Source organism: Lutra lutra, chromosome 15 (genome assembly GCF_902655055.1).
Source record: "Lutra lutra chromosome 15, mLutLut1.2, whole genome shotgun sequence".
Taxonomy (NCBI): Eukaryota; Metazoa; Chordata; class Mammalia; order Carnivora; family Mustelidae; genus Lutra; species Lutra lutra.
This window is the reverse complement of record NC_062292.1, coordinates 68,552,888-68,569,547: the sequence shown is the minus strand read 5'-3', so window position 1 is coordinate 68,569,547 and position 16,660 is coordinate 68,552,888. Positions and strand designations below refer to the sequence as shown.

The following is a 16,660-nucleotide window of genomic DNA, read 5'->3' as shown; positions in this document are numbered from 1 at the left end:
TCCCGGCTCTCTCTCTCAAATAAATACATAAAAATCTTAAAAAAAAAGAAGTAAAGGTAATATGGACTCCACTGAAGGAGAACAGTTAAATAAATTATGCTGTATTCTTTTTTTTTTTTTAGCTTTAATTTTTATTTTTTCAGCATAACAGTATTCATTATTTTTGCACCACACCCAGTGCTCCATGCAATCTGTGCCCTCCACAATACCCACCACCTGGTGCCCCCAACCTCCCACCCCCCACCCCTTCAAAATTCCCAGATCGTTTTTCAGAGTCCATAGTCTCTCATGGTTCACCTCCCCTTCCAATTTCCCTCAACTCCCTTCTCCTCTCCATCTCCCCTTGTCCTCCGTGCTATTTGTTATGCTCCACAAATAAGTGAAACCATATGATAATTGACTCTCTCTGCTTGACTTATTTCACTCAGCATAATCTCTTCCAGAATTATGCTGTATTCTTAGCACGGAGTAGGGTAATTCGACATGCCCTAATGACAAGATCTCCGCGACATATGAAGAAAAAGAGTTAAAAACCATAGGGCACCACCACTTACTGAGACCCCAGCTCTGCGGATGCACACCTCTGTACGGGTGTAAGAAGCAAACTCTAAACAATGAATACTGTTACGCTGAAAATAAATTTAAAAAATTAAATAAATAAATAAATAAATAAAAGAAGTAATTCTACCCCCAGAGTGGGGTTTGAACTCATGATCCTAAGGTCAAGAGTCACACACTCCCCTAACTGGGCCAGCTGGGTGCCCTTATGTGGTGTACGGTTCACAGTCCTGCTCTTGAGGAGAACAGGATTGGAGAGGAAATGAGATCATGTGAAAAGAGACTTAACTTTTCCATCAGTAAGCTTTTCGTTTCACTGAAAGTAGTACAAGTACGTACTACTCATGAAAGAAATTTCAATCCCACATATTCTGTAGAAAAAAAGGTATTTTTCCTAAATGTATGCATTAGAGAGAGATGAAAAGCCTCTCTCTCGGGGCACCTGCGTGGCTCAGTCAGTTAGGCGGCTGCTTTTGGCTCGGGTAGTGATGTCAGGGTCCTGGGATCGAGCCCCACAGCGGGCTCCCTGCTCCTCCCTCTCTCTCTGCCTGCTGCTCTGCCTACTTGTACTCTGTATCTCTGTGTCAAATAAATAAAACCTTGAAAAAACAAAACCAAAAACCTCTCTCTATAGGATTTGCCCAGGCAGATGGTAGAGAAAAAGACTAATAAACTCTAATTGTTCCATTGTTGTTTGGCAAAAAAAAAAATAAAGAAAATCAAATGTCATACTAAAAACATTAAGGGTTATTATTTTGACTGTATAGAATGAGTACTTAAAAAACAGGTAAGGTACATCAACAAATACTAATGTCCCAATATGCAAATTAGTGCAAATTGAAATAAGTAGGAACCAACATTTATGAAGCATATTTCACCTATATCAAAACGATGAAGACATTTTTATAAAGATTTTTAGACAGATAATTTCCAGGGTAGATAAGAGTGGGGGTAAATAGCGTATGACACTGTATGTTAGTAGAACTAGTAACAGGTGTGGCTTTCAAGAGAGCAGTTTGAAAGTAAATGTTAAGAGGCTTACAACGTGTCTTGCAGTTTTAATCTGTATTTGTCTAATTGTGAACGGGACTGCCATGTGATTATGACAGCCTGCTGTGTTTATAACGGAACGGTCATTTGAAAATGGGGAGTATCCTATTAACTCAGTTAAAACTACCAAACATACCTTTAGGGAAAAAACCTGGCTGGATACAACAAAAGAATTAAGAGCTCTTTTTGGGGAGTGATTTTTGGCTCTGTGCTCTGTATCTTTTAGAAAAAAGCAAGAACATAACAAGGAGACTGTGAAGAAAATAAACGTTAACACGCAGAAAGCCTATGTGGTGACAGGACGGAAACCGGAGAAGACAGTGCGAGCCTAAAAGCAACCGTAACACAGCCGCGTGCTGGGCAAAACAGAACCTCACTGGGCCGTGATTTCCTCTTCTGCAAATCGGGGGTTCAGACTGGACGGTTACATCCCACGTGCTTCTTAATCCTTTATAATTTGGGGCAGCCACAAATAAGAACACGCTGAAACAAAAGCCCCAGAGCAGTGCAGGTTGACATCAGGAGGGGTGAGGGGTTACCCGCGGACTCGCCGCACCCGGACGTTACGTCCATAAGCCGCTACTCCGCTCTGCTCAGACAAGCCGTGGACACGGATAATTACCTCATACAGCGCTCCTGCTCGTCCTCTGGGAACGGCTTCTGCTTCTTCTTGGCCTGCTCCTCCAACAGCCAGCTCTTCCGCTTCAGCCCCTTCTTGTGTTCTGGACTCAGGGTGACGCTCTGCACCACAGCCTCAATGGCGTCCGTCACCGTGTCGCCACGGAGCGGCAGGGCCGCGCTCTCCTCGCCCTCGGTCGAGTGGGGGCTGACAAACCGGGCGGCCTGGAATGCTTGCATGGACACCACCGCCTGGAGGGGGCATTTCCGAGGTCGCCCCGGTCTGCGCTTCACAAAGTTATTCCCCGTCCTGGCCTGTCTTTGAAGTTTTTTGGCTTTTAATATTTTATTGACATGGTCCAGGTTTTTCTTCGTGGCCAAGATTTTGTCATAATTGCACATTTTCCGAGCTTGGCGCTGCATGGCTTCCACGACACTCCTCTTGATGTGGTGGGGCGAGCAGCTGCTCTGCGGCTTCTCCGACAGGAGAGAGATGCTGCCACCGCAAGTGTCACTGGGGGCCGCGGGCACCAGAAGGCTGTCTGGCTTCCCCAGGGCCCGCTCCTTGCTGTGGCTGTGTCCTGGGCTGGAGGAAGGGGGTCCTGAGGCAGACGCGATCCCGGCGTCGATGTTCTTCTCCAGGGGCTCCTGGTCCTCGTGCTGGACCACCCGCTGCAGCAGACTCCCCACAGAGTCGTCCCCAGAAGCAAGCAGTCTTGGACTTCGAGAGGGAACTCCGTTTACTAAAGAAGACGACAAATCACACAGATACGAACTGAACACAGCTTGGCATTTAAGTAACTTCTTATACCAAAGAAAAGGAATACTGCTCCATTTTTCTTAACACGATTAAACATCCTAACACCATATGCATCTGCCTCTCCCAAGCAAGTTGGTGGTTTGTTTTCCTGAATAAGGCATATTAAAGTAATCATAACAAACTCAAAGTCGGGGCACCCGGGTGGCTCAGTGGGATAAGCCTCTGCCTTCGGCTCAGGTCATGATCTCAGGGTCCTAGGATGGAACCCCACATCGGGCTCTCTGCTCAGCAGGGAGCCTGCTTCCTCCTCTTTCTCAGCCTGCCTCTCTGCCTACTTGTGATCTCTGTCAAATAAATAAATAAAATCTTAAAAAAAAAAATTCAAAGTTGGCCTGCTTCCCTAACAATACGTGAGCTAAGGAGCCACAACCACAAAGAAATGGCTTATTTCTTCGGAGCTGATGGTCCATTTACGTTTGGAGCCTTGCCAGTTAGACGCTGGTAATACTCCTGGTTCAGCGCTCTAACAATGCTGTGAGTACAAAGCATACAAGTGAAACTTCTTAGGAAAAGCTTTAAAACTGGAACACTAAACGTATGTCTAAGCTAGTTTAGAAAGAATACATGTTGACCGAAGACTGGAAAATAAGTGGTCTTCGGTGAACCTTCTTATCTTAGTGGCCCAATGACTTGGTGATCTTTGTTCTTCAAATACCACTCTGCACTTTTTTATGACTACACAGAATGTGGGAAATGCTCACCCTCCCCTGGTAAACCGTCTTCGTTCTGCAATATTTGTAAACATCAGATCGCACTGGGCCGTCTCCCAAGCTGCCAGTCAGGTACTACTAATGAACACGGGCCATACTTTCCCCAAAGCTCATCGATGCACTTCCTGCCTGTGTGCGTTCAAAATGCGGTACTATTCGAGGTACCCCTTCAAGCCCTGCGTATTCTAGATTTAATCTTATCAGACCACACTGGAATTTTTCTCAAATTACCAATAACTCCCTTTAGGTGATATCCAGTAGTCTTGTTTAAATTCAGGATTTTTCAAATTTCAAATTCTCAGAGCCATTAAATACCACCACTTCTTAAAACCTGGCCTCCACCGTTTCTCTGAGAATACACTTGGATTATCTTCTGATTACTTGCAATTCTATCAGATTTAACTGCAGAGGTCCCTAACCCCCAGCACTGTCTTTACCCTTCATACTTACCTCCCCCCGGCCCCATGTTTATTCTCGCAGTTTCAATGATCCGAGTACATGTCCCGATCTTCAATTTTATCTGAAGCTGACCACAATGAGAACCGCCTCCTTCTGACACCGGCTGGTGCCGTGAGCATCTTCTCACTCTGTCTGGTACAGGTGCTTTCCTTGCTGAACTCGCCACACTTTCTGGGAATTCATTCGCCTACCACCTACATTCTGACCTTGCCCCAATTCTACCTTCCGGACAAAGCCTGGTTTTCTGCTTCTCAACTTCTGCGTGTTTCACCGATTTCTCAAACTCTCAGTCACAACCCAAGTCGTTACCTTGTCCTTCAACCTTGCTCCTCCAGACTACTGAACTCAGCGGGGATACCGGAAAGCGGCCTCCCCAACATCACGCACCCACGCCACCCACCCACCAGCAGCACTTCTGTCAGCCGCGCTCAGGCCACATCACCTACTGTTCCTCCGCTTCCCTCCCCACACACCAGAAAACGTGGTTTCGTGGGAGTCCGGCTCCTGAACCCATCTGCTTCCCGTCGTGACACCACAGCCACTGGACGCTAAGCCAACCTCATCTTCCAGCCCCGAAGCAGCAGTCCGACTGCTTGCGGAGCTATTATAACCTGCACCCGAGTCTTCTGCTTTCTCTCCCATCAGGTGGTAGATCTAATTTTCCTCCTCTTGAATAGGAGCTGCCCTCAGTGAGCTCCTTCTAGCGAAAAGAATGCCACGGAAGAAAGAACATGCTGATCTCCAAGTGTGGGCTGGAAAAGGCAGGACACATGCCACCTGGCTCTCTCTGACGACATCTGCCCTTGGCTCCCAGCGTCCACACCGTCAGGCAGTCTAGGCGGGCTACTGTCATGTTTCCCAATAGATTCTGCTAAGGTCACAGACGACAGCTTCCATAATGATGACCACCGCCATCAGTGAAACAATATTCTTATGTATTAGCCCTTCAGTGTATTTACCCCTTTGGATTAGTTCAAGGATGGACCATAAGATGTCTTGTACAAAATTGTATTTATTCAGTTGTTTATACATCTCAATTATTAAACAGATGGTCGCTACACATTTTCATTTCTTTGTCTACAACTTGAAGGTTAGGACATAGTTCTGATTCAGTGATCTGCTTTCTGAATGCAAAATAAAGGCTGTCACTCTTGTGCTGCTGGAGAACCGAGAATGCTAGGTCAACTGAGACTGAGGGTATACTCACTGAAAACACTTGGGTTTATACTAAATAGGAATTAAATCTTCCTTTGGCTCTGGAAGGAACTCAGGGCACTACCACTCAACAACACATTTTCGTTAGTTTTTTTCCTGCGTCCCACAGACAGTATCAGTCCGCATGTGAGGAGCACCTGGGTGGCTCATGCAGGGAGGAGGGAAGCAGCCGCCTTCAGTTCAGGTCAGAATTCCAGGATCAAGCCCCAAGTCAGGCTCCTTGCTCAGTGGGGAGTCTGCTTCTCCCTCGCCCTCCCCCTCTGCCCCTCCCCCAGCTCATGCTTTCTCTCACTCTCTGTCAAATAAATAAATAAAATCTTTAAAAAAAAGGGGGGGGCACGTGAGACAGGAGATGAGAACGGGCTTGTGGAGAGAAGCTCCTTTCCTGCTCCGCCCAAAGCCAAACTGAAACGAGGAACCGCCTTCTTCTGTGATGGGTTTGTTTCCATTTGCTCTTACCCTGGTAAACGCCACATTTATGCAGGGAAACCTGACCTGAACTTCTGCGCCGCTCAGGCTATCTGCCACCAGGAGTCAGGCGGATGGCAAGGGTTGTTCTACCACTCTTCAGTTCTGTTGAGTTAAGCTTTCTACAACTTCTGGTTTCCTATTGATTTCAAAGTTCAGCAATGTCTTAAGAAGCGTTTTCTGAATTTTATCTCGTATTTTTAGTTTTAGGTAGCAAGAAGTTTGTCTGCTCAGTACATCTCATTTACCTCGTTGCTGGAAATAAAGAGCTCGAATTTAGACCACGGCCACTTGAATTCTAGCAGTCTCCTCTCGAGGAGCCAAACTGCTCTAACTCTCCACTTGCAAACTAGTTCTATAAAAATCATTTTCCCAATTATTAACCCTTTTCTGTCCTAATTTTTCTTGGCCTCTTTGTGACATCTGACGTTAAGAGGCTTCTCGTACTTTTTGATTTTTCTATATAAAAAAATCTATTTAAAACTTTTATGTCATCACTGACATCGTTCCCTCCACTTCCCTCCAATGCAAATGTTTCTTAAATCTGCATTCTTGCCATCCTCTCTGGGTTAGCTCACTCACTGCCAGATTAAACTTCCTATTGCATTCTGCTAGGTCCACATCTCCTCCAGATATCCCCCTCAAACTACCAGCCACCACTTCCAAATGGCTAACCAACACCTTCACGTCAACAGCCCAAACACTGCTCAAATTGAACATGTCCAAACCCGAAGCCATTACCTATGCATTTCTTCGCGCGCTTCTCGTCCCATTCCACTGTCCACGCTGGAATCCTGTAGAGCTTTTCCAAAATGGGTGTGCGGCAGACCATGCTGTTGGGACCAGTCCTTGCCGCCCACCCCCCCGCCTTCCTAACATGGTACCCCCCTACTCCTCCTCCGCAGAAGACTTACCCTCGCCCCCTGCTTTAGCCCTGAAACGTGGGCAGAAACTCTAAGAGCTGCTCAGGGCTTTCCTATGCCCCTCACCCCCCCTACAAGACCAGCAACACTGCAGACAGAGGCTCTGCCGGGTGGGCGGGGGCCTGGAAGGAAGACAACACCCAGAGGACCCGCAACGGTCACAGGGTAGGAACAAAAGGAAGACTTTGTTGTCTCCAGTCCCTGAAATTCTGGGCCTTTTTCAGCACCACAGAGTCTACCCAATACTGAATTATACAATATATCAAATAGTTTTTATCTTTCCTGTTCAAAATCCTTCACTGGCTCCCCACTGCCTCTACGGCAAAGACTCAAGGCCTTCAAATGAGACAAACAAACAACAAAACAGCCGGCGCCCTACGGCCCGCAACTTCCGCAGCCTCGCCCGCCGCCGCAGTCACATCATCTCCCGCGCGCGCCGGGAACACCACACAACGCCCTGCTCTCCAAACCAGCGCTCTCTGTTCGGTTCTGCGCCTCTCTCTGTGTTAACACATGCCCACCCTTCACTCGGTCCCACGTGTCGACACACACGACAGTAGTTTATGTGTCACAGCTTCCAGGAAGTCTTCTTGAGTCACGCACACGTCAAGCGCTGGAGTTCCTCTGTGTCACCGCATGCTGCGTGCTGGTCTGCTAGAGGATGTCACGGGCCCTTCTCTGGTGACCGTGTCTGCACCCTGGAGGGCAGGAGCCTCATCTGACTCGGGTGTGTATCTCCGATGCCCAGTATCAGTCACTCTCAGCAAGTATTTATTCGAATGAATAAAATGGTCTTACGGTAAGAGCAACTTCATGGACCTGGGTATTCTTTCTTTTATTTACTAATGTAAAATATTTTGGTGATTTTCTTTGTGGCTATCTCCTTGAAATCTTTCTTTTCAGGCGTTGGCAAACTGTTTCTGTAAAAATCTCAATGGTAAATATTTTAGGTTTTCGAGGACACATATAATGTCTCACATACACTTTTTCTTTCCTCCTTTATCTTTTTAAGCGATCCTTTAAAAAATACCAGAAATAGGGGGGCACCTGGGTGGCTCAGTGGGTTAAAGCCTCTGCCTTCGGCTCAGGTCACAATCCCAGGGTCCCAGGATCGAGCCCCACATCGGGCTCTCTGCTCGGAGGGAGCCTGCTCTCCCCGCCTCTCTCTCTGCCTACTTGTGATCTCGGTCTGTCAAATAAATAAATAAAATCTTAAAAAAAAAAAATACCAGAAATAGGGACATCTGGGTGGCTCAGTCAGTTAAGTGTCCAACTCTCAGTTTTTGGCTCAGGTCATGATCTCAGGGTTGTGGAATCGAGCCCTGTATCAGGCTCTGGCTTAGTGGGGAGCCCGGTGGACATTCTCTCCCTTTCCCACTCCCCTCTCCCCGCTAGGGCTCTCTCTCTAAATAGATAAAATCTTAAAAAAAAAAAAAAAAAAGTAAAAAAGATTTTTAGCTGGAGGGCTGCATTAAAGGAAGCCTTGAATCACATCCGGTCCATAGGCCGCAGACTGCTAAACCCTGGTTTAGGTCCACACCATCAAAAGCAGCCACTCCCTGTCTGAGAGTCTCCCTGAAGCAGTATGAAAACAGCACCCTGAGAGACAAAGTCCTCACGGATGCCCAAGTTCAATGTACCTCTGGCAAAATGCTGCTAATAAGAAGCTTCAAATATGTTGAAACTCATCATCGGATAAATTCAACAAGCATCTGACAGGGTGGCCTTGACCTGATGAAGGAATTCGATTTCTGACCGTAAGTCAAAGTGATCTACCAATCAAAATACAGGAGGGAAAGCCAAGAAATGGTATGCACTTCCTTGTCTACAATTTTCAGTGGCTCCTGTTATTATTAAGGTTCCCTACTTGCCTTCCCAGCCTCACCTTCAGTCCCTTTATCCTACCCACACTGGCTCGTTTATTTAATTTCTTCAACTCACTATTGTCCCCTTTCCACACGTTACTGCCACTGCCTAGAATGATCCTACCACTGCCCACCTCTCCTGATGACACTGATGGATTAGAAAGGACTTCTTCCCCTCAGACAGAGGACAGACAACTATAAGATATTTGTATATCTTATACATAAGATAGCTGTACATATACCTGTAATTTTTACATATAGATATAGCCCTCTAGCTTTGTTTTTTGTTTTTATAAACACACAATCAGTAAAAAGGAAAAACTGAGAGCATCATCTAAATCCATGCATGTGGGGCTCCTGGGGGGCCCAGCGGGTTAAGCCTCTGCCTTCGGCTCAGGTCATGATCTCAGGGTCCTGGGATTGAGCCCCGCATCGGGCTCTCTGCTCAGTGGGGAGCCTGCTTCCCTTCCTCTCTCTCTGCCTGCCTCTCTGCCTACTTGTGATCTCTGTCTGTCAAATAAGTAAATAAAAAAAATCTTAAAAAAAAGAATCCATGTATGAATTACACGAATATGATATACTGTATTAAGAGGTTATACATACTTAAAATATGTAAACATTACACATTTTAAAAGTTGAGGTTAGAAATAAAGATGACCAGAGATTCTTCTTACAACCCCATAAATTGTTTTGTGTATCTCAGAGATCTGTAAATGCTACTTTGGAAACTACGGCGTTACTAAGGCCATTTTACACACGCAGCCAAGTCCTTGTTAAAGAGTTCCAATCCACATGCCCTATAACACCGCACACTCTTGTACCTCAACCCAACTTTTAAAACCTCTATTTCTGTGTCTGCCTACTCTTGTCCCAGTCATTTAGAACTGTGCCCCCAGCCCCCATCAGAGCCATGGCACCCGCGTGCGTGAGCCCACGTGCACGGAAGCAGCACGAGTGGGGGAGCAGGACTGCAGTCCAGTGCACACTCTGCTCACTCACACATCCCCCGCCCCGCAGTGACCACTTCTGCTTTTATCTGCAACATTGTATGTAAGCACAAATTGTAATTTACGTTGTAAAAGTTCACAGTATCATATCATAAGTCTGTTCACAAGTAACAGACGGGAAATTCAGTGAAGTCTGGTAAAACACACAGTACTTGCCTGTCGAAGAAGTACTCTCAGACGACGACCGCTTTCGGGCAGGGCTGCAGTTTGTGCTCTCGGACGCTCGCTGGCAAGACTTCTCTGACGTCGGCTGGGAACCTAGAGAGAGAGGGAAAAGACAGAAACCATAGGAAAATTCAAGTCTAAAACTGAAGTCAAACCATTCTGGGTCAGAACTGTCATATTTTAGTCGTCGTCATGGCCATTCCCTGCAGTAACGGGACTCTGAGCTGGCGATAAGCGGAGAGCACGCAGAGGACAAGCCACCTGTGTGCTCTCGACACAGGTTCACAGTCTCATACACATGAGTTTCTCCTGTTCCTTAACAGAGCGGAAAACTCGTTTCAGTGGAAGAACGAGCAGAGGATACGGTTTAGTTCTTATGTATCACTACTATGACACACGTGAAGACAGTTACTGATAAAGGTCATTAGCAATATTCTAATCACATCTGTCCCCGATTATCAACTCAAGTTCATCATATGAACTGACAAAGAACATTTATAATGCAATTAATTAGGAACGACTTAATGTGAGAAAGCAGGTCCACCCTGAGCATTTATTTCATTTACCAGAATCAGAGGTGAGAATCAGAGTCAGACCTCACACCCGTACGTCCTGTCTACTCCACAAAAGTCACTTTCCTAGTCTGTGTGTTTCCTCTACAGCATATTCGGGGAGAACTGGTGACTAATTTGTCTATGGATACAGCAAAAACCTACTTTAAAGCTGTATACGTAAGGTTCCTTGGTTTAGGTACATAGGAGCTCATAAAGACAAAGAAACAATTTCCTTTCAAAAAGTCAAATACTTTTTGCCAAAACCTGAAATCAATGCAGCATAATTTAACACATTTCCGACTCGAGAGAAAAGTACGTTGTTCAAGAAGGATTATTTTTCTGGATAAAACATACTTGGTTCTGATACTGTATTCCTTGTAACCAAAAAAGCCAGCTGTGAATGTCCATCTCCCGTCTGTCAAAAAAACTAGCAGTACTGCAAAACGCTCACTTTTAACTAGAAAGGAAATTACAAATTAAAAGCCTTACATATAACTAGAACCACAAAAGGTATAAGAAATCAAATACTTGAAGATGAGATTTTTAAGATGTCCCTCTAAACAAGAGTTAACTCCTGAAAGAAGATGTGACTAAGCGAATGGAGAACCACTTGAGGACAGAGAACTGAAAGGAGCTGTATTTCCAGCTCGTCCCTTTCTCTGCGAGACGGAACAAACCCCGAGCTGTCCTATTTACACAGCGTCTGAAGTCACAGCACTGTACACCTCCTTCACAGGCCCGTAAGCGCTGCTCGGGTGAGGACGGGGCTGTGGGCTGCTGTTCAAGAGCAACGCGTTAGGTGTCTGGGAACTGATCTGCTGATAGTACATCCTATTTCTCAAACACAGTGATGACTAATGGGCGATCTAATCAAGAAGCAAGACTGTTTATTGCTGAATCTGAAAAATAAATACAAAAGGAATTTTAAAAAACCAACAGTACAATAACTCCCACCCCCCGAGATTGTGGTCCAGATAAGATTTCCATTAAAGGGGCGCTTGGGTGGCTCAGTGGGTTAAGCCGCTGCCTTCGGCTCAGGTCATGATCTCAGGGTCCTGGGATCGAGCCCCGCATCGGGCTCTCTGCTCAGCAGGGAGTCTGCTTCCCTCTCTCTCTCTGCCTGCCTCTCTGCCTACTTGTGATCTCTCTCTGTCAAATAAATAAATAAAATCTTAAAAAAAAAAAGATTTCCATTAAAAAGCTAAATACCACAATAAAAATATTTGAGAGGTAAAAGCCTAGGCATCGGTGAAGACACAACTTTGTAAGTATTAATACTGCAAACTTTATACACCGGACAGATAAAATATTTCCGACTCAGACACACAGCCAAGACAGAAGGCAGCAGTGGCCAAGAAGCTTGAGACATCAGTGAACTCTCTGTCACCACTCTGGGGAAGAAGAGCCAACAATCTCAGGTTACCTACGATGGAAAGGAGAGGCTGGAGAGGACTTTGGTAAAGGCTTCTCTCTCTCGGTCATAGACTAACACTTGCTGAGGCCCCTTTATACACTCAGTCCTCTGCTAGACACGGGGGTGGGGGTGGATAAAAACAGCATACGGGTCTCTGCCCTCAAGGAGCGGATCTGGGGTTTTGAAGGTCATCCTGCACTGTGTGTCAGACGGCGTGCACCGTCCGTTCTTGAGCTCCCGTCTTCAGTTTCTAGGCTACTGGGCAACGTTTCCCACATTTCTTGGTCATCTTTAAGAAAGTCTTGATGAAGGCTTCAACTGTACCTTTGATCATCAGGATATCCTGAGAATCACCCTGCCTGGCCTCACCCACCTCAGGGTAAAAGAGGGTACAGGCACTTTCTTCAAAGCTCGTTCTTTTGGTGGCATCTGGAGCTGCAGAGGAGGCAGTGGGAGATGGAATGGGGGTCAGATCCCCAGAGACCGTTATTGGCAGCATTGTACAGCAATTCCTGAGAAACTGAAACAATTGAGAGAGACATGGCTTAGCTCACTTAGCTTCTGAGCCACTTTTCATTTCCTGAAAGTAAGGGAGGCCAGCAGCCCATTCTTAGGATTTAACAGGAGATTGGAATAAAACTTCACTCAGGATGGTTTTCGTTTTTCACTTTAAAAGTCTGTTTGAATTCCCTTTTCATGAAAAGCAGAGATGTTCTTAACAGTGTTCCATATTTCAGGGGAATAAGGATGTATCCCTGAGACACAGATCTCTAGGGTTCGGTAATCATCAGCTCTAGACCTGTATTTCATTTAAAATCGGTGCTTATAGGACAGTAAGACGATGAGAATTCCTGAAAAACTTGACCTAATGATGTAAAGCGACCAAGATCAAGACTGGAAAATGAGGATCAAAACTTACACACACGAGGCAGCAACCTGTTAAAGATGCTCAAACCGGCCTAACAGCAGAAATCAGATGAGATCTGCAAACGTCACCTCCGACACCACCACAAATGTACTGTGTGGCTGCGTGGCCGGGAAGAGCAACGTGACACCAGAGAGAACAAGCACGTTCGTTCCAAGAGGCCAATAAATGCACGTTTCCCAAGTGGCAGCAGAGTGCGGGGCGGAGCGGCGTGGTGGGTGGTTAAGCCCATCAGCAAAGGGCGGAGGTGCCCGAGTCTGAGCCCTGGCTCTGATTTTAGGACGGAGGCAGGCAAACGCACTTGGAGGTTGGTTTCGTAAAGCACTCCAAGTCCCAAGGCTCGTGTGAATTCCAAAGTGAAGTCATGTAAAAAATGGAAAGCGTTTTTATAAAAGTCGCACTAGCATCCATACACTGGCTCTTCAGGTTCATAGTAAATTTACTGCCCTAATAACTTAACAACGCCCCTGGCACGTGCAGGCGAGTATTCGAAAAGAAGGTAATAACCGGAGAAGGGCAGGACTCACGCCCAATTCGGAAACGGACTGGTGCAGACTGTGGAGCATCCCTGGCAAGCAGGTGGAAGAGGCGGCACAGGAGGCACCTTACCCTGCCGGGGAAGCAGGAGGAAGGCGGCGCCTCACACGAGGAGGGAGAAAGCCTCCCTGAGGGGCGTATGAGCCCACTGGCCCCTACGCGCAGCTTCTCCAGGGCCAGGTGATGCTCTGGACGCCATCCGTCCAGCCCGCGGTGGCCACAGGAGGCACGAGGACTCGCTGAGCTCGGTTCCGGGGAGCGCGGCTGCCTGCGTCCCCTGCTCGCCCCTCACATCTCCCGCACGGTGGCCTCGGGGCGGTGACGGCTCACGACGGGGTCTGTTCCCATCTCCTCGGGGGGTCACTTCAGATCTGCTGGGGGCGGGGGGTGGGTAAGGCGGGAAGCCTCTCCACTCCTTTAGGACAAGAGGCTTGTATGGATTCCGGTTCTAGACACTCCGGTGCTCCCTCAACGAAGACACGTGGAGAATCCATACGCTTGCACGTACCAGAGAGTTCTCTTCATTTCTCATCTCAACACGGCATAAAGCCAAATCTTGAAATATTTCAGAAGCAAACAGACTATAAGTGGGATTCTTCAATTCACAAAACTATTGGGTAGAAACACTACTGAGTGTCTCATTACTCGGGTATCTGGCAGCTTTGGAAACATGTTTAGAAATGCCACACACATACATGAAGCAGAAATGACCGAAAAATCGCCAAAGAAGTACCCAACAACACTGCCCTTCAGCACACACGTAAGCTGGTTATTACATGTACACTCCTTTCCTTCAGTTGGAAAAACAGAGGACTTCTTGTAAAACAGAAGGCAGACTATCAGTACGGAGGGAAAATGAAAATAAACTCCCAATAAATTGGGAAAATAATGAGGGGACTAAGGAATTGAACACACTCAGACATGTGCAAGGCAGCCCTGGAAGTAGTTTTGACGACATCGTCTCCGGGTTTTACTGGGACACTATTCAGTGAGCTTTTTTTTTTTTTTTTTTTTTTTTAAAAGCTTTCAAGAGAAGGTAGGATGAAATTTTTTTTTAAGATTTTATGTATTTATTTGACAGAGAGATCACAAGCAGGCAGAGAGGCAGGCAGAGAGAGAGGAGGAAGCAGGCTCCCTGCTGAGCAGAGCCCGATGTGTGGCTCGATCCCAGGACTCTGAGATCATGACCTGAGCCGAAGGCAGCGGCTTAACCCACTGAGCCACCCAGGCGCCCCTCAGTGAGCTTTTAAACATAAAGACAGATTTTGGGGAAACATCTTTGCCAAATTAGACAGAAAGGGGGAAAAATGGTACTTCTACAGCAAAGCCGTAAGATGAAATCATGGATTAAAAAAGGCAGAAAGTTGAGAAAACAAAAAAAAGAACATAACTGGATTTTAAGAGACAAGAATCTGGAAATCTTTCCATCATAAACAACAATGGGTGGAAACCAAGACGCTCCTCGGAAGGAGATCTGTCACTAGAGATCTTGTTTGATGGCTAGGCAGGAGGAACGGAGACCAGCCTAGAAGAGAGAGAGGCTACACTTGCAGACGCCAGGTGTGCAGGCACAGTCACATGGGCAGAAACATCAGCACAAAAAGAGAAAATCCCCATTGATAGTAGTTGGGGGGTGGGGAGTGGAAGGCATCACAGAGAAAAAACTGGAATAATAATTCAACCGAACTACTCCACTGAAGCCTGGAGCATCCCGGGCTAAAAATGAGGAATTTCAAAATGTAAATTAACAAAAAAAAAAAAAAACCACAGTGAATGAAACCAACAGCTGGTCGGATAAAACATATATTTCTTTAACGTAAATCCACTATGAAAATTTTCATAATTTACAGTTATGAATTCTGGTCATGCCCTGTTAAGAGCTCAGCACTGAAGACCCAAGAAATTAGGGAATGATTTGGGTGAACAGATTGTTTGAGGTTTTTCTTTCTTTCTTCCCCTCCTTTTCTTTTTTAAAGAGTTTATTTATTTATTTGACAGTGAGAGAGAGAACGCGCACAAGCAGCAGAGGGAGAGAGAAGCAGGCTCGCCGCTGAGCAGGAGCCCGATGCGGGACTCGATCCCAGGACCCTGGGATCATGACTTGAGCCAAAGGCAGCCGCTTAACCAACTGAGCCACCCAGGGGTCCCTAAAGAGTTTATTCTTAAGTAATCTACACCATATGTGGGGCTGGAATTCATGACCCCAACATCAAGAGTCCCACGCTCCTCCGACTGAGCCAGCCAGGCTCCCACGTTTGATGTGTCTAACGCTGGAAATGTCTCAGGGTCAGCTATGGAAGAACAGATTAAGTTTACAGATGATATACATTTATTTCAAAATCACATATTTAGGGGCGCCTGGGTGGCTCAGTTGTCAGGTGACTGCGTTCGGCTCAGGACATGATCTCTGGGTCCGGGGATCGAGCCCCAGATTGGTTCCCTGCTCAGCGGGGAGCCTGCTTCTCCGTCTCCCACTCCCCCTGCTTGTGTTCCCTCTCTCGCTGTGTGTCTCTCTGTCAAATAAATAAATAAATAAATAAAATCTTTTAAAAAATCCCATACTTAAAACTAGTTTCCAAGATTTAAATCATTCCTGCCCACCAAAAGTAATGCACGTTGTACAATTTTAATTTGAAGAAAGAAGCTTTAATTATCATTTACAAGTCAAGGCTACTGGCAGTGTTTGTGATCAGTGAATGAATCAAAACTGTTATAATACAAATGAATACCACAGTAAAATAATCTGAACATAAAATACCAAATAATTTGGAAGTTCTGATCAGGTTTTTTTTTTGTTTCCAGATTCAAGTTCTGAATCCTTTGCTATGGTTCACAGCTCAGGAGCCCTGGAAGCTTCTCTTGAATGAGCTGAGCAATGAGATAAAAGCTCGGGCCATGTTAAAAACAGCTGTTCCCAATTGTGGGAAACACAGTTACTGAGAGCAATACATTTCATCGGACCCGCCAATTAAATGCACTGCAAGAGAGAATGATTCAGAGCTTACGCTGGTGATTTTTAACCTAAAAAGTCTGTTTTTTCCCTCTAATTAGGCTATTTCTCATAATGCCCAAATCAGAACATTCACTGAAATGGAATTCCTCTGGAAATCCCCAAAACTGCACAAAGCCCCACAATTTTCTGACCTCATCTCCACATGTTCACACTTCACTCTTTTTTTTTTAAAGATGTTTTTATTTTTATTTTTTAATTTATTTGGCAGAGAGAGAGAGAGAGTGAGAGAGAGAGATCACAAGCAGGCAGAGAGGCAGGCAGAGAGAGAGGAGGAAGCAGGCTCCCCGCCGAGCAGAGAGCCCCATGCGGGTCTCAGTCCCAGGACCCTGAGATCATGACTGGAGCTGAATGAAGGCAGA

General features: G+C 46.1%; 1 protein-coding gene across 7 annotated transcripts in view; it reads right to left on the bottom strand.

Moving 5' to 3' along the window:
• The window catches only part of ASH1L (ASH1 like histone lysine methyltransferase), a 193,359-nt gene that overhangs the window by 94,417 nt on the left and 82,282 nt on the right, over positions 1-16,660 (bottom strand). For all 7 annotated transcript variants that reach the window (XM_047703838.1, XM_047703836.1, XM_047703840.1 and 4 more), the window contains 2 exons: positions 9,850-9,951; positions 2,231-2,969 (listed from right to left, as the gene is read on the bottom strand). In XM_047703838.1, coding sequence (XP_047559794.1) covers positions 2,231-2,969; positions 9,850-9,951 — 841 coding nt within the window. The remainder of the gene's footprint in view (positions 1-2,230; positions 2,970-9,849; positions 9,952-16,660) is intronic.